This window comes from Pollachius pollachius, assembly GCF_949987615.1.
Source record: "Pollachius pollachius genome assembly, chromosome: 8".
Lineage (NCBI taxonomy): Eukaryota > Metazoa > Chordata > Actinopteri > Gadiformes > Gadidae > Pollachius > Pollachius pollachius.
In genome coordinates this window covers 4,886,982-4,901,981 of record NC_136941.1, presented here as the reverse complement: position 1 = coordinate 4,901,981, position 15,000 = coordinate 4,886,982, and the positions used below count along the sequence as shown (strand labels likewise).

General features: G+C 46.1%; 1 protein-coding gene across 4 annotated transcripts in view; it reads right to left on the bottom strand.

Annotated features, from left to right (window-relative positions):
- plxnb3 (plexin B3) overlaps positions 1-15,000 on the bottom strand; it is a 46,759-nt gene that overhangs the window by 21,240 nt on the left and 10,519 nt on the right. For 3 of the 4 annotated variants that reach the window (XM_079740712.1, XM_079740711.1, XM_079740713.1), the window contains 11 exons: positions 9,427-9,841; positions 6,878-7,601; positions 6,196-6,375; positions 5,761-5,886; positions 5,044-5,144; positions 4,554-4,686; positions 4,069-4,228; positions 2,833-2,941; positions 1,149-1,251; positions 719-838; positions 15-131 (listed from right to left, as the gene is read on the bottom strand). In XM_079740712.1, coding sequence (XP_079596838.1) covers positions 15-131; positions 719-838; positions 1,149-1,251; positions 2,833-2,941; positions 4,069-4,228; positions 4,554-4,686; positions 5,044-5,144; positions 5,761-5,886; positions 6,196-6,375; positions 6,878-7,601; positions 9,427-9,830 — 2,277 coding nt within the window. In that variant the 5' untranslated portion in view covers positions 9,831-9,841. Of the gene's footprint in view, positions 1-14; positions 132-718; positions 839-1,148; positions 1,252-2,832; positions 2,942-4,068; positions 4,229-4,553; positions 4,687-5,043; positions 5,145-5,760; positions 5,887-6,195; positions 6,376-6,877; positions 7,602-9,426; positions 9,842-10,491; positions 10,627-15,000 lie in introns of those variants that run through there. The other variant, XM_079740714.1, reaches the window with a different exon arrangement.

Below are 15,000 nucleotides of genomic sequence, written 5' to 3'. Positions count from 1 at the left end.
GTGTTTGTGTGTACCTGATGTGGACTACAGGTGAAGATGTGTGCGTGTGGGTCATCTGTTTTCTCCACAGTAGCGTTGAGATAAAACGGAAATCCTTCTATGACGACCACACACACATAGTCAGCCTCCCCCTAAAACACACACACACACACACACACACACACACACACACACACACACGGGTTAGGGTTAGAAGTGGAAGCTTATTACTTGATGTTTTCCATATCCAACAACCTGCATTTTATTACAATTACAAAATACAGCTAGTACTAAAGTAGTTTAGTAGTATACAGTAGTAAACAAAAGTATATAGTAGTAGTATCTTACAGGGAAGAGGTCCAGGTTGGCTGGGCCTGCTGGCCTCTGGGCCCAGCAGGCTCAGGGTCAGCTAGTGCTATAGTAGTATATATAGTAGTATACAGTAGTGTATAGTAGTATACAGTAGTAGTATCTTACAGGGAAGAGGTCCAGGTTGCGGCCCAACAGGCTCAGGGCGGCGGGTCAGCTAGTACTATAGTAGTATATATACAGTAGTATACAGTAGTATACGGTAGTATACGGTAGTATACAGTAGTATACAGTAGTATACGGTAGTATCTTACAGGGAAGAGGTCCAGGTTGCGGCCCAACAGGCTCAGGGCGGCGGGTCAGCTAGTACTATAGTAGTATATATACAGTAGTATACAGTAGTATACGGTAGTATACGGTAGTATCTTACAGGGAAGAGGTCCAGGTTGCGGCCCAACAGGCTCAGGGCGGTGGGGAAGGCGGTCGGGACGAGGGCGGAGCTCAGCAGAGACACGATGACCGGACAGGACGCCACAGACCTGGGCTGCACCTGCACAACACACACAGACAGGTAGATGGATACAGACAGACAGGTAGGTAGATGGATACAGACAGACAGGTAGGTAGATGGATACAGACAGAGGATGTAGTTTATAGGGGGTGTGGTTATGGAGGGCATGGTTATAGAGGGCGTGGGTGTGGTTATAGAGGGCATGGTTATAGAGGGCGTGGTTATAGAGGTGTGGGTGTGGCTATAGAGGGTGTGGCTATAGAGGGCGTGGCTATAGAGGGCGTGGCTATAGAGGGCGTGGCTATAGGGGTGTGGCTATAGAGGGCGTGGCTATAGAGGGCGTGGTTACCTTGTGGTTGTGCAGGGCGTGCTGACATCTGTGGTCAGAGGAGCAGGTCTGGTCCAGAGGACACCAGTTACACTCCCACACACTGGATACACACGCCATGCACCTAACACACGCACACAAACACACAACGTATTACACACACACGCCACAATACACATACACAAATTATACACACACACACGACACAAAATACACACACATTATACAAACACACACACACAAAAAGCAGTGTGCAGTAGTGTGTAACCTACGGGGAGGTGGTGTTGTGTAACAGTGTGTAGTAGTGTGTAACCTGGTGTTGTGTAGCAGTGTGCAATAGTGTGTAACCTACGGGAAGGGGGTGTTGTGTAGCAGTGTGTAACAGTGTTTAGTAGTGTGTAGTAGTGTGTAGCAGTGTGTAACCTACGGGGAGGTGCTGTTGTGTAGCAGTGTGTAGCAGTGTGTAACCTACGGGGAGGTGGTGTTGTGTAGCAGTGTGTAACCTACGGGGAGGTGGTGTTGTGTAGCAGTGTGTAACAGTGTGTAGTCGTCCTGGTCCGCTCCTGATTTTCCCGTTCACCTGCCTGCCAAGCTGACCTCACCTAATTAGCTCAACCACCTTCACCTGTGCTCCTCTGTATCAATCCTCTCTCTCCGCTCAGTCTCTGCCAGATCGTCTCTCGATACTCACAGAGCTTCCCCGCAACTCCAGAGCTGTTCCTCCAACGCTGATCCTGCCTGTTCCCGAACCCTCGCCTGTCTGACCACCCGCCTGTTGTCGAGTCCCTGCCGGCCTCTCTGCTGCCCTGTTTCCTGCTCCTCGCCTGTCTGTCTGCCCTCCTGATACCGACCCCTCGCCTGTCTGACCACCCGCCTGTTGTCGAGTCCCTGCCGGCCTGTCTGCTCCCCTCTTTCCTGCTCCTCACCTGTCTCTCTGCCCTCCTGATACCGACCCCTCGCCTGTCTGACCACTCGCCTGTTGTCGAGTCCCTGCCGGCCTGTCTGCTCCCCTGTTTCCTGCTCCTCGCCTGTCTGTCTGCCCTCCTGATACCGACCCCTCGCCTGTCTGACCACCCGCCTGTTGTCGAGTCCCTGCCGGCCTGTCTGCTCCCCTGTTTCCTGCTCCTCGCCTGTCTGTCTGCCCTCCTGATACCGACCCCTCGCCTGCCCGACTACCCGCCCGCCGACGGTACCCCCAGTCCACCTGATTGCCTGCCGGTCCCCAACTCTGGCCTGTCCCCGTTTACTCCGCCTGCCTGATCCTGATCCTCTGGGCGAACAATGAACTTTGGACTGCCCTGTCACTGTGTCAGTCTGTGCACTGGGTTCTGCCTAACCCCCCGTTACAGTAGCAGTGTGTAACCTACGGGGAGGTGGTGTTGTGTAGTATTGTTTAGCAGTGTGTAGCAGTGTGTAGCAGTGTGTAACCTACGGGAGGTGGTGTTGTGTAGTATTGTTTAGCAGTGTGGAGCGGTGTGTAGCAGTGTGTAACCTACGGGGAGGTGGTGTTGTGTAGCGGTGTGTAGCAGTGTGTAACCTACGGGGAGGTGGTGTTGTGTAGTATTGTTTAGCAGTGTGGAGCGGTGTGTAGCAGTGTGTAACCTACGGGGAGGTGGTGTTGTGTAGCAGTGTGTAGCGGTGTGTAACCTACGGGAGGTGGTGCTGTGTAGCAGTGTGTAGCTGTGTGTAGCAGTGTGTAACCTACGGGGAGGTGGTGTTGAGCTGCCCTACGGCGCCACAGTCGTAGAAGGTCATGCTGGTGGAGGCGATGGTCACATGACCGAACATCAGAGACACGGGCAGGGTCAGGTGATCTGTCACTCAAAAAGACATGACAGGTCAGGTGATCTGTCACTCAAAAAGACATGACAGGTCAGGTGATCTGTCACTTATAAAGACACTACAGGTCAGGCGATCTGTCACTCATAAAGACATGACAGGTGATCTGTCAATCATAAAGACAGGACAGGTCAGGTGATCTGTCACTCATAGACATGACAGGACAGGTGATCTGTCAATCATCAAAGGCGCATTCAAGCTCCTGGTGATAACGAGACGGCTCGTCAGTGATAACGCTCGCGCTTACGTATGTTCCCGACAGCGACCGTTCATGTGCACTGCGTTGCCTACTATCCTTTATCTTTTATTCATGAGAAGCACATTGTATTGCCACCGTATGGAAGGCTACCTTTGCCCTTTTTTTTTACCAGTACACAACGTTTAAAACTGTGAAGTCTATGCCAACAGACGGTTACAACGTCAATCAATAGTAAAGTATGTGATATGATGGTTGATCAATTTATATTGAGGAAATCGTTCATGTCCCGCCATGTTCATGCGCGTCACTAGTAAACCATATGTCACTAACTGGGCTACTCTGTTATCAAAATCTGGCCCCAGTTGTCGAACGGAAGTAGAATCATAAGAGCGTCATGATGTGTCGTTCAAGAATACTTTCCGACGTCTTGAATGTTTTCCCCATAATTTCCAGTGATGTGAACGCACCATAAGAAAGGACAGGTCAGGTGATCTGTCACACATGACAGGGTTAGATTTATTTAAACACTTCCTGTGGGGCTAGGGTTAGTTCTTTCTAGCAAGGATTAGTTATTATCAGTAAGGGTTAGTTATTATTAGTTATGGTTAATTATTACTAGTTAGGGATAGTTATTATTAGTTATGGTTAGTAATTCTTATATATGGTTAGTTATTATTAGTTAGTGTTAGTTATTATTAGTTAGTGTTAGTTATTATTAGTTAGGGTTAGTTATTATTAGTTCGGGTTTGTTATTATTAGTTAGGGTTCGTTATTATTAGTTAGGGTTCGTTATTATTAGTTAGGGTTAGTTAGTTATTATTAGTTAGGATTTGTTATTAGTAGTTATGGTTAGTTATTATAAGTTAGCTTTAGTTATTATTAGTTAGGGTTGGGTTTTCTTACCACTTCCTGTAGGTCGTGCTGGGAGGAGTTCTGGTGAGGGTGATTGACAGCTGATAGTGGTTCCCGTGACAACTGTCTGCTGTAGTGGGAGGAGCCCAAAGGCGCAGGACAACGCGTCTTGCTCCGAGAGGGTGGGGAGGTGGGCTACGGTCAGCGTTACCTAGGCAACACACAAACACACATCCACACACACACACACACACACACACACACACACACACACAAACAGTGATAACCCAAACACACACACAGTTAAAAACACAAACACAGTTAAAAACACACACAAACACAGTTACAGAACACGCACACATTATTTATTGGATTATTTATGAATTGATCAAATGTTTCTAAAATGTCAACAGGGCCCCTGAACAAAAGCACTTGTGTTGTGGCCTCAATACTGGGTTAGGGTTGGTCTGCTCTGAGAGGCTTGATAATACAGAGCCAGTCTAGGAGGGGCTGCAGGTTTGTGAATGACATCATACCTGTATTCGCACATCTCTGCTCTGATTGGCTGGCTCCAGGCTCTGAATAGACACACATTGATTTGTCGTTTCGAAGCTCCAGAGCCAATGGTTGGGCTCAGTGTTGCGCGAGCACTGATGCTGTCGAGAGCACCTAGAGAGGACAACAATAAACAACAATAAACACAAAAATAACAATACACAGAGAGGACAACAACAACAACAAACACAACAACTTAATAATACACATAGAGAGGACAACAACAACAATAAACAAAAACAAAACAATACACAGCGGATAACAATAACAATAAACAACAATAAATACAACAACAGGCAGAGACAGACAGGGTGAGAGATAGACAGGCAGAGAGTCAAAATGAGAGGGTGAGAGAGAGAGAGAGAGAGACAGGAAGGCAGACAGACAGACGGGAGAGAGATATAGAAAGAGAGAAAGACACGGAAAGAGGGATACAGGACAATAGACAGAAAGAGAGTCAGGTGTTCTTACTTTCCCTCCAGAACACACCAGCCACAGTAGGGGTCCCTGAGAGAGAGACAGGCCTGACAGCCTGTCTGTCTCTCACACCAAGCCACAGGGAGTCTTGACACCTACAAGATGAACATGATGAGTTATTATATTCAATATTGTGATAATAAAATGTGGTTGGGTCACTAATAAACTGCTATTACGTGATTATAAAAAGAAATATCGAAAAAGCATTTAGAATGTGATGATAAATAGTTATAATGTGATAATAAACTGTGTGATTAGTAAACAGTTTTAAAGTGATAATCATCAGGTGTAAAGTCATAAATAGTCTTAAAGTGATAATCATCAGGTGTAAAGTCATAAATAGTTGTAAAGTGATAATCACCAGGTGTAAAGTGATAAATAGTTTTAAAGTGATAATCACCAGGTGTAAAGTGATGAATAGTTTTAAAGTGATAATCATCAGGTCTAAAGTCATAAATAGTTGTAAAGTGATGATAACCAGGTGTAAAGTGATAAATAGTTTTAAAGTGATAATCATCAGGTGTAAGGTGATAAATAGTTGTAAAGTGATAATCACCAGGTGTAAAGTCATAAATAGTTGTAAAGTGATAATCACTAGGTGTAAAGTCATAAATAGTTGTAAAGTGATAATCACTAGGGTTAAAGTGATACTCCCCAGGTGTAAAGTGATTATCACCAGGTGTAAAGTGATAATCCCCTGGTCAGTGGTACCTTGCTGGAGGTGAGGACATAGGCATGCTCTCGGGTTCTGTCCAATAGGAGCTCTCTGACTTCAGAACCCTGGTCCACTTGAACACTACCATACAGCTTGCCTGACCAATCAGAACCCACTAGGACCTAGGCATGCACATACACACATGTACAGACAGGCACACGCACAGAAACACACACACAGCAATGTATGAATATAATCATTAAATAATAATAATTCCAATAACATAATATTTGTTGCATTTAAAACATAAGATATTCTTTATTAAATCATATAATAATAGTTTATAATACTCTATACTGTGATGCCATTCACCATTATATTATTTGGTTATTATATTATTAATGTAATATCATATTAAACATTATAGCTTTATATATATGAATACAATGTTATGCGTGTATGGGTGTGACGTGAGTGTGTGTGTGTGCTACCTTGTGCAGATTTCCCTCTTTGTCTCCTAGCAGTGCTATAGTGTGGGCCCCCTCCGTTGCCGTGGTGATGGCTGTCAACTGTGTTGTCATGGTAATGGTAGGCGTGGCCGGAAGAGGGATAGAGCTGGCAATGGGGCTGGGGGTGTGCTCCCCGCCGCAGGGGTACTCAGATACAGAATCCTGGAGAGAGAGAGAGAGAGAGAGAGAGAGAGAGAGAGAGAGAGAGAGAGAGAGAGAGAGAGAGAGAGACAGAGAGAGACAGAGAGAGAGAGAGAGAGAGAGAGAGAGAGAGAGACAGAGACAGAGAGAGAGAGGGACAGACAGAGGGAGAGAGAGAGAGAGAGACAGACAGAGAGAGAGAGAGAGAGAGGGACAGACAGGGAGAGAGAGAGAGAGAGAGAGAGAGAAAGACAAAGAGAGACATAATAATATTATGGAAATGTATGTGTAGTGTATATATGTTAGTGTCTGTGGGTATGTTTGTGTGTGTGTGTGTGTGTGTGTGTGTGTGTGTGCGTCTGAGTGTGCGTGTGCGTAGTGTGTGTGTAGTATGCACGTGTGTGGGAGTGTGCGAGATTGTGTATAAGTGTTTATTCGTGTGCGTGCGTGCATGCGTGTGTGCATGCACGCACTCATGCACAAGTGCGTGCGTGCACGTGTGTGTGTGTGTGTGTGTGCGTACCGCCGGGAGGCGGAGACACCGCGAGGACACGGCGTACTCGATGTACGCCTCCTCCAGCCCGCTGCTTCCCCTCCCTGCCTGCGAGTAGCACACTTCCTGCGTGCGGCTCAGCATCTCGTCCAGCTCCTCCATGCCGTAGACGCAGAGCGCCGACTGGTCCGTCGCCACCGGCGTCGAGGCCTGCCCCTTCGCCATGGTGACGAAGAGGGCGGGGCGGGCCAGGTCGGGGGCGAGCCGCGCCCCCCGGGCCAGGTTGTAACCCCCCTTGCAGAGCAGCGGCAACTCCACGTAGGAGTAGAAGCCGCGGTCGGACACGCAGAGCCGCGCGACGTAGCTGAGGTACTCCTTCCTGTGCCTCATGTCGCGGCGTGCCAGCAGGAAGTAGGCGTGGGCGCCGTGCCGGAAGGCATGCACGAAGCGGTTGTTGTACTCGGAGTAGCTGCCCACCACCAGCTTGCCGAGCTCCTCCTCCTGGGAGAAGGCCAGGCGGGGGGGCGGGGTCGGGGCCAGGCGGCGCGCCGTGACGGGCGGCACGTCCCCGGGGCCCCGGCTGGTGTAGCCCCGCCCCACCAGCATCAGCCTCAGCCGGCCGCCGGTTTCCTGTTTGCTGGCGGTCGTTATGACGACGGCCACCGTGGAGACGCGCGGGTCGTTGGCGGCGACGTACTGCGTGTCCACGGGGTCGGAGGTCGCGTAGAGCAGCTCCGACACGTTGGCCAGGCTCCTGGCACACACAGCACGATGGTACGTAACGTTATATAACATGGCATTATAGGACATAACAATAACATAACATAACATAACGTTATATAACATGGCATTATAGGACATAACAATAACATAACATAACATAACGTTATATAACATGGCATTATAGAACATAAAAATAACATAATATAACATAACATAACGTTATGTAACATGGCATTATAGAACATAACAATAACATAATATAACATAACATAACGTTATGTAACATGGCATTATAGAACATAACAATAACATAATACAACATAACATAATATAACATAGCATAAAGTTATATAACATGGCATTATATAACATTGCATTATATAACATGGCATTATATAACATATATAACATGACATAACATAATCCTAACCCTATATATCGTAACTAATTATTATAGTAGTTTATATATACTGTATACTAGGGGTGTAACGGTACACAAAAGTCACGGTTCGGTACGTGCCTCGGTTTTTAAGTCACGGTACGGTACGGAACGGTACGGTTCATAGTTAAGGGGGAAATTAAAAAAAACTGCTTGTTTGTCAACAATGGAGAATGGCCGTAGATCAGCAGCAATGAAAACACCAATAAACTTGCTTATGGCATTTGCATTTCTGAATTCCCAGACAGGGGTTGTTGAAATAGTGTCGTGAGCTGGGTTTGCACAGCTTGTTTTTTTTTCCACAGCAACGGTGATAGTAACACCTGGATGGTGCCTTTTCAAATGTGTGTGCTAGGGATGTGCATTTCTGGCAAAATACTATTCGATAATCGCTGAGAAGTATTAGAACAATATTCGAAAATCGGTCAATCAAGAACCAACCACGCACGCACGCACGAACGCACCTCTGATACACGCACAAACAATGACACAGGGAGAGGCTTTTATGATTTGTATGAAATCAATCTGTTTATTTCAACAACTGCGCCATCAACATTGAACATTAAAATTATTTCAACGTGGGCTAAGGCAGATAGACCTACATGCGCCGAAAACAGATTGCTATTTATTTATTTTACTGAACACAGCTTGCATGACGGTGAACTAGACACGTCAAAAAAATAACTTCACACGGTGTGTCTTTCTACAATTTATTTGTTGCCAGCATTCGTAGTGATCAGCAGAGAAATAGTCCTCCCAAGGACGTTGACGTCCGGAAGTTGTGAAGGCTCATGCAAGTGAACGGAGCGTTCAACAGCATTGAGAAGAGCCGTGTAATATAAATAACGATAGTCACATTCATTATTCGATATTCTACGTGACTCAGACTATTCGACTATTCGACGATCGTTGCCCATCCCTAGCGTGTGCATGTTAAAGTGCTGTACGTAGACACGGAGAGCCCTCTCCATAGCCGGAGAGCCTGTTGGAGACCCTCTCCGTAGCTTGTGTGCGCATCCAATATTTTTTAACTATCCGTCGACGCCATGGTCCTATTGGTCAACGCACCGGAGACGGCAAGGGCTGTGATTGGTCCTCTAACAAAATCATTTCCGGAATCACTTCTCCGGTTTGACTTTGCAGCTTATTTACTTTGTACATTGTTTACTATGCACCTTAAGCGGTCCGGGTGGAACTCCGACTTAAAGTTTTAAATTCCACATCGCAAAACAAACATTCGCCATATTAACCCTATGTACGCCACATTTACATACCGCGGTACACCTCTGTAACCGCACCGAAGTGCCTGTACCGTGACGGTTCGGTACAAATACGTGTACCGTTACACCCCTACTGTATACTAATAGTATATAGTATATTAACGTATTAACCTGTAGTAGTATAAACATTCTCTCACCTGCGGTCGCAGATTCCCTGGAGGACGGACCCACAGACGATGAGCCCTCTCTCCTCCCACTCCTCCCCCGTCTCCCATTGGTCGAGCAGCAGCAGCTGGTTGTGATTGGCCGTGAGCCGGGCGGCGGGGCAGTCCTGGGCCAGGATGGGGGGCAGGCAGTCGGGGGAGTCCAGGCGGGGTCCGGTTGGGGCGTGGCTGAGGGGCTGTAGGGTGGGGCTGAGGTGGTGCAGGTGGTCGACTCCGCCCACGTACAGCTGGCCGGAGCGCGGGTCCAGCAACAGGTGGCTGAGGGGCGACCCCCGCAGCTCCACCCAGGATATGACATCATCGGTGACGCGACCGCACGCCGCCGGGGGGGCGGGGCCGAGGAGGAGCAGCAGGAGGAGGAGCTGAGGGAGCACCATGGTCCCTCAACCTGGAGGAAAGACAGGCAGACAGAGAGACAGGTCTTAGGGTAGGGTACCTTAAGGGATAAGATAGGGTACCTTAGGGTAGGGTATCTCAACGGTTAAGGTAGGGTGTCCTCAGATAGGGAAACTACTGTATAGGCCAGGGCTGCCCAAAGACCGATTTTATTTGGCCCGCGCCTTACCCACTGTATATATTATTGTTTTCCACCATCAGCGCTCGGAATCTGCGCTCGCTCTCATTGAATATTATTTATTGGTGCACTTACATTCCTGACACTAGAATAACATTGTGATATATTGATGGTCGGGTGGCGCTGTTGAGCTCCTATCCTGTTCAGCCGCCTCCCACATATTTGACTAAATATACTGAAAAATTTAAATTTTGGTCCACGAGCCTCCCCACGATTACATTTTGGCCCTCCACTGGGAAGAATTTGGGCCCCCCGGTATAGGCTATCTATATCCTGCCCTCCACTAACACATACACATACTGTATACACACAGAACCACACAACATAAAATCCTTAAACCCTCTGTTTATATGAGACGGGTTTGTGTGTAAAGAATCCGTGTATCCGTATATCCATGATAGTGAACGATTTCGAACACAGCTAGTATCACGGGAGTGCGCCAAGCACCCAGGAACAGTGCATACTTCCGCAATCCACCAGTGCTCAGCGGCCAAGCCTGGTCTTGCAGCTGTTTAAGCTGGTTGTGGACGGGTCCCTCGATTCATGGGGCCCAGAAGTAGATATCTCCGTTCACTCCAATACAAGTGGGGAACAGGAATGTGTCTCTGCAAAAAATGTCTGGATATCAATCAAAGGCTCATAATTATCTTTATGCCATGTACTAAAAACATGTAAGTTTTCTCTTTTCAAAACGCCACCTCAAGCGTTTTATTAGCCGTTTTATGTTATTATTTGTTGCTGGAGAAGGAGGGGTGGGCAGCTGAAAGGAGTCGTGGTGAAACAAAGTTTCGGCCCGGCATTCGAGAGGGCCTAGTGCACGGCTCCGTTAACTTCTCGTGTCCGAGGTTTTCCCGTTTACTTACCATGAATGACGTTGATGGTTTTTAGTCACTGTGGTGACTTATCACTAAAAGTGTTTTAGTGATAAAGGGATTTTCAAACTTGTTCAGCTGCTGCTCAATGACTCTCACGTTCCTCTGCTTGCGATTATTGCGATTCACTATGTATTGATCAATTTATTCAAAAGATCCAAAGACAAAGAACGGGTGCATTACGGTATCATTTTCATAATATTGTTAATAGCCTAATAAACATTTCAGTTGCGTTAGTATTACATTTTTCATTCGCTTGTTTAGCTGTGTGACACTTAACAATGTTGGTGTATTACAATTATTTATGTGGGTAGGCTACTCCAACCTCGTTGCTGATCGATATGTAACCATTTATTTGTATATAAATTATTGATTGTAGTTTTTATAAATAGTTGGAAGGAATCTGTTTCTTAAGCAATAACATTGAACTATATTTTTTTTCTAGGCCTACATACATTTACTATGTTGTTGGTGTTATATGGAGCAATCTTTCATATTCATGAAGTAAACTTATACTTCCACGGTTGGTGAAGAATGTGACTGCGATCGCTCAGACCTCTCGCTTATGATGCTACAATGCTAACAATGCTAGAAAACAATGAATATTACTGCATCCGGTAGGTCATGAACTAGGGCGTGGCTAGGCTCCCATGATGCGGAAGCAAATCTCTCCTTGATGTTGCCCTGCCACATTGAGCAGTTTTCATAGGAATGAATGGGCGCCATTTTGGGATCCGCTGTCCATTCTATAATATGTCCATGGAGTGCGCCCGCTTGTCGTGCCGCAGGACACTGCGCCTCCTCTCTCTCGCCTCTCCATTGAGAATACGTTAGCAGGCGCGACAAACGCCTCCCGTGTGAAAAGCCCTTTAAGGCACATGAAGTCCTGACCGGGTTCGGGTACCCGACAGGTGACCGGCACAATTTGGATGAAACGGGTGAAAAATAATGTACTGTGTCGGACGCAGGTGCGGGTTGGACGCCTGAACAGCACGGGTCGGACGCGGGTTTTGCGATTGCGAGCGAGACTTCTCCGGTGCTGGATGTGTTATTCAGGAGCGGAGGAGCAGGGTTCGAGTTAGGTGGGAGCCAGTGGGAGCTGAGCTCCCATAGAGAGGTCTGGCTCCCATGAAAGCAGCAAACTCAAATATCTGTGGGGGTCTCTGAAAATATAGCAGTATAATATTGTAATTACAAATGAAGCTATTTTCCCTTCCACATGCAGACTAATATTGACGTTAATTAAGGGATAATAGAACGCCGGTCATTATCGGGAAAATAAGCCCAGACAGGGCGAACCGGACACCGACGCGGAACGGAGTTTTCTTGCTTCGACCTGAAGGGGCTTATTTTCGATAATGAGCGGCTACTTGCCAAACGAAAAAATAACTTCACAAGGTGTCTTTTTACAATTTATTTGTTACCATTCGTAGTGTTGATCAGCAGCCCCCCCCCCCCCCCCCCCCCCCCCCCCAAAAAAAAAAAACTTTAAGAGACCGGTTTAAAGTATTGCGGGTACGGGTTTTCATAATAAGACCCGTGCAGGACTCTGGCACTGGCACACTAGCCGCAGGTCGGAAGAATGAGTCAATAGTTTGCAAATTGTTCAAACACGTAGCAGGTTGTGAAATCTTTCTCCTTCTTAGAAACGTTTACGCGCGCTATATATAATCCCTCACACACCCAGGTGAACGGCAACGGGCGTCCTTGAATGTCTGTGGAAAGACCTCGAAAGTATTGGGAAAGTCTGCAAAAGACCGTGGAAAGGACAAAGGCGCTCCTCACTGGCTTGTCGCTCGATTCCCCTTCGCCAGAGGAAGGTTAGCAAACCCTCGTGGTCACACCCGCTATCTGGTGCGGCGGTCCAAAGGGAAAATCCCTTTGTAATAGCATCGCTGGCTGCGTTAGCTAGCAGGCCACTACTGTTCAGCTACTTATGCTAATTAACTGACCGGGTAGTTAATGTGCACTGTTGAACTTTAATAAATAATAATAATAATAATAGATCAAATTTATATAGTGCTTTTCCCAGTGCTCAAAGATGCTTCACAATCGCTTCACAAGCTAAATCATAAGAAACAAAAAAAAAAAGGAAAACAAAATAAACGTAAACAAAACAAAAGTTTAAAGGTTTACTTCCATTTATCAGACACAATCTTGGATCTTTAGGGTTGCTGATATGTTATCGGCCTTCAACAAGACAAGCCTCAATCGCAAGCACGTGCTTCGTCTCACCAACGTCTTTTTTCCCCTAACTCCAGCACGTCTTCCCTTTCCTCTACCCTCCCGCCTTCTCCACATTCACCCGCAAACACCTCATCGCACCCTCTCCTTGTTGGATGGCCATATCACAGTTCAATTAAGCAAAGGATATATACAACATTTACAATACATCAAATAACATTTACAAAATATGCAACCATTACACGTCAAGAACCATCAAACGTCAAGAAAACATTATGAAAAACAATAAACTCTTATATAAGGTTGTTTGTTCTTATGAATAACCATAACCCGAATTTCAACTGGGTTACAGATAGATAGATAGATAGATAGATAGATAGATAGATGATAGATGATAGATGATAGATAGATAGATAGATAGATAGATAGATAGATAGATAGATAGATAGATAGATAGATAGATAGATAGATAGATAGACAGACCTCAGCCCACACAGGGAGTGAGCCCGATACTCTGAGCCTGATTATAACTGGGATGCCAAGCGTGGTGACAGCCCTGGGGGCCGGTGTTGCAGTTAGGCAGGGTTAGTTATTCAGGGCTAACCCTAACCATGGTGTTTGGGTAGTCTGTGTGTTTTAGGCGGTTGTATCTAGAGAGTTCGTTGGTAGGGCTGGAGACCGGGTCTTCATAAGGAGTCTGATCGCATCTGATCAAAGTGCTGTTAGAGAAAGCAGCACCAGATCACCTGCAAAACGATCCCTCTCTCTGTCTCTCTCTCTCTCCCTCTCTCTCTCTTTCTATTGTTCAAGGTTTTTTTGTCTCAGTTCCGCCCCCCCCCCCATATGTAAATGCAAGGAATACTTCAAGGTGAAAATCACCTCAGGCCCACACACACACAGACACTCACTAACATACTGACACACACAAACTATGCATACACACACACACTCACAAACACACTCACACACAGATGCCAACTATACACACATATACACACTATACACACACACACACACTGTAAAACTGTTTTCCCCAGTGAGGTACTGTCTATTTACAGAAGTATTAATGTATCATATAAATACAGTACCTTGCTGTGACTCAACATACAGCATTCCGCTCTAATATTACAGTAATCTACTGGCAGAAAAATAATAAGGTGTTAGACTCTTAAACCGTTGGAATATAAGGCGTGAACCGGTGGACCCATATCAACAGGGGTCCCAACACACAAACGCCCGATATATAACGATCATATTTCCAATCAATAAATAATTTTAGCAGCAGTGAAACAAGAATTACAGTAACCCTTTAAGCTTCACATTGTTTTTCTAAGTTAAAAATTGACATAGTTAGGCTCCACAATGTCCGGTATGGTTAGCTTTTGTGGTAGCCACCCACCCACTTGAGCCCATTTGGATGAGACCAACTGAAAATATACGAAGCAGGTACGAAATTAAACTGTTGATTATAATAACTGTTGAAGTTGAAGTGCCAGAGAATGGGCACTTCAACGGCTTCGCTTCATTGACCTCCATGATAGCAATGTTATTTTAAAAGTAGAATTCTGAGTCTCTAGGTGAAGAGTTGTGGAAGTAGTTGGGTCCCAAAATGTGTAGAGAATAACAAAGATCTCACACAATGCACTGGTATTCACAGCATTGCACTATATAACCTAAATACAGTAATACACTGTACATTTACAACGGAGTGTTAAAGCGTACCCTAAGATACCCAACCCTAAAATACCCTACCTTAAGGAAGGTACCCTATCCTGAGGTACCCTACGTTAAGATACCCTACTCTGAGGTACCCTACCTTAAGGAAGGTACCCTATCCTGAGGTACCCTACCTTAAGATACCCTACTCTGAGGTACCCTACCTTAAGATACCCTACCCTTAGGTACCCTACCTTAAGA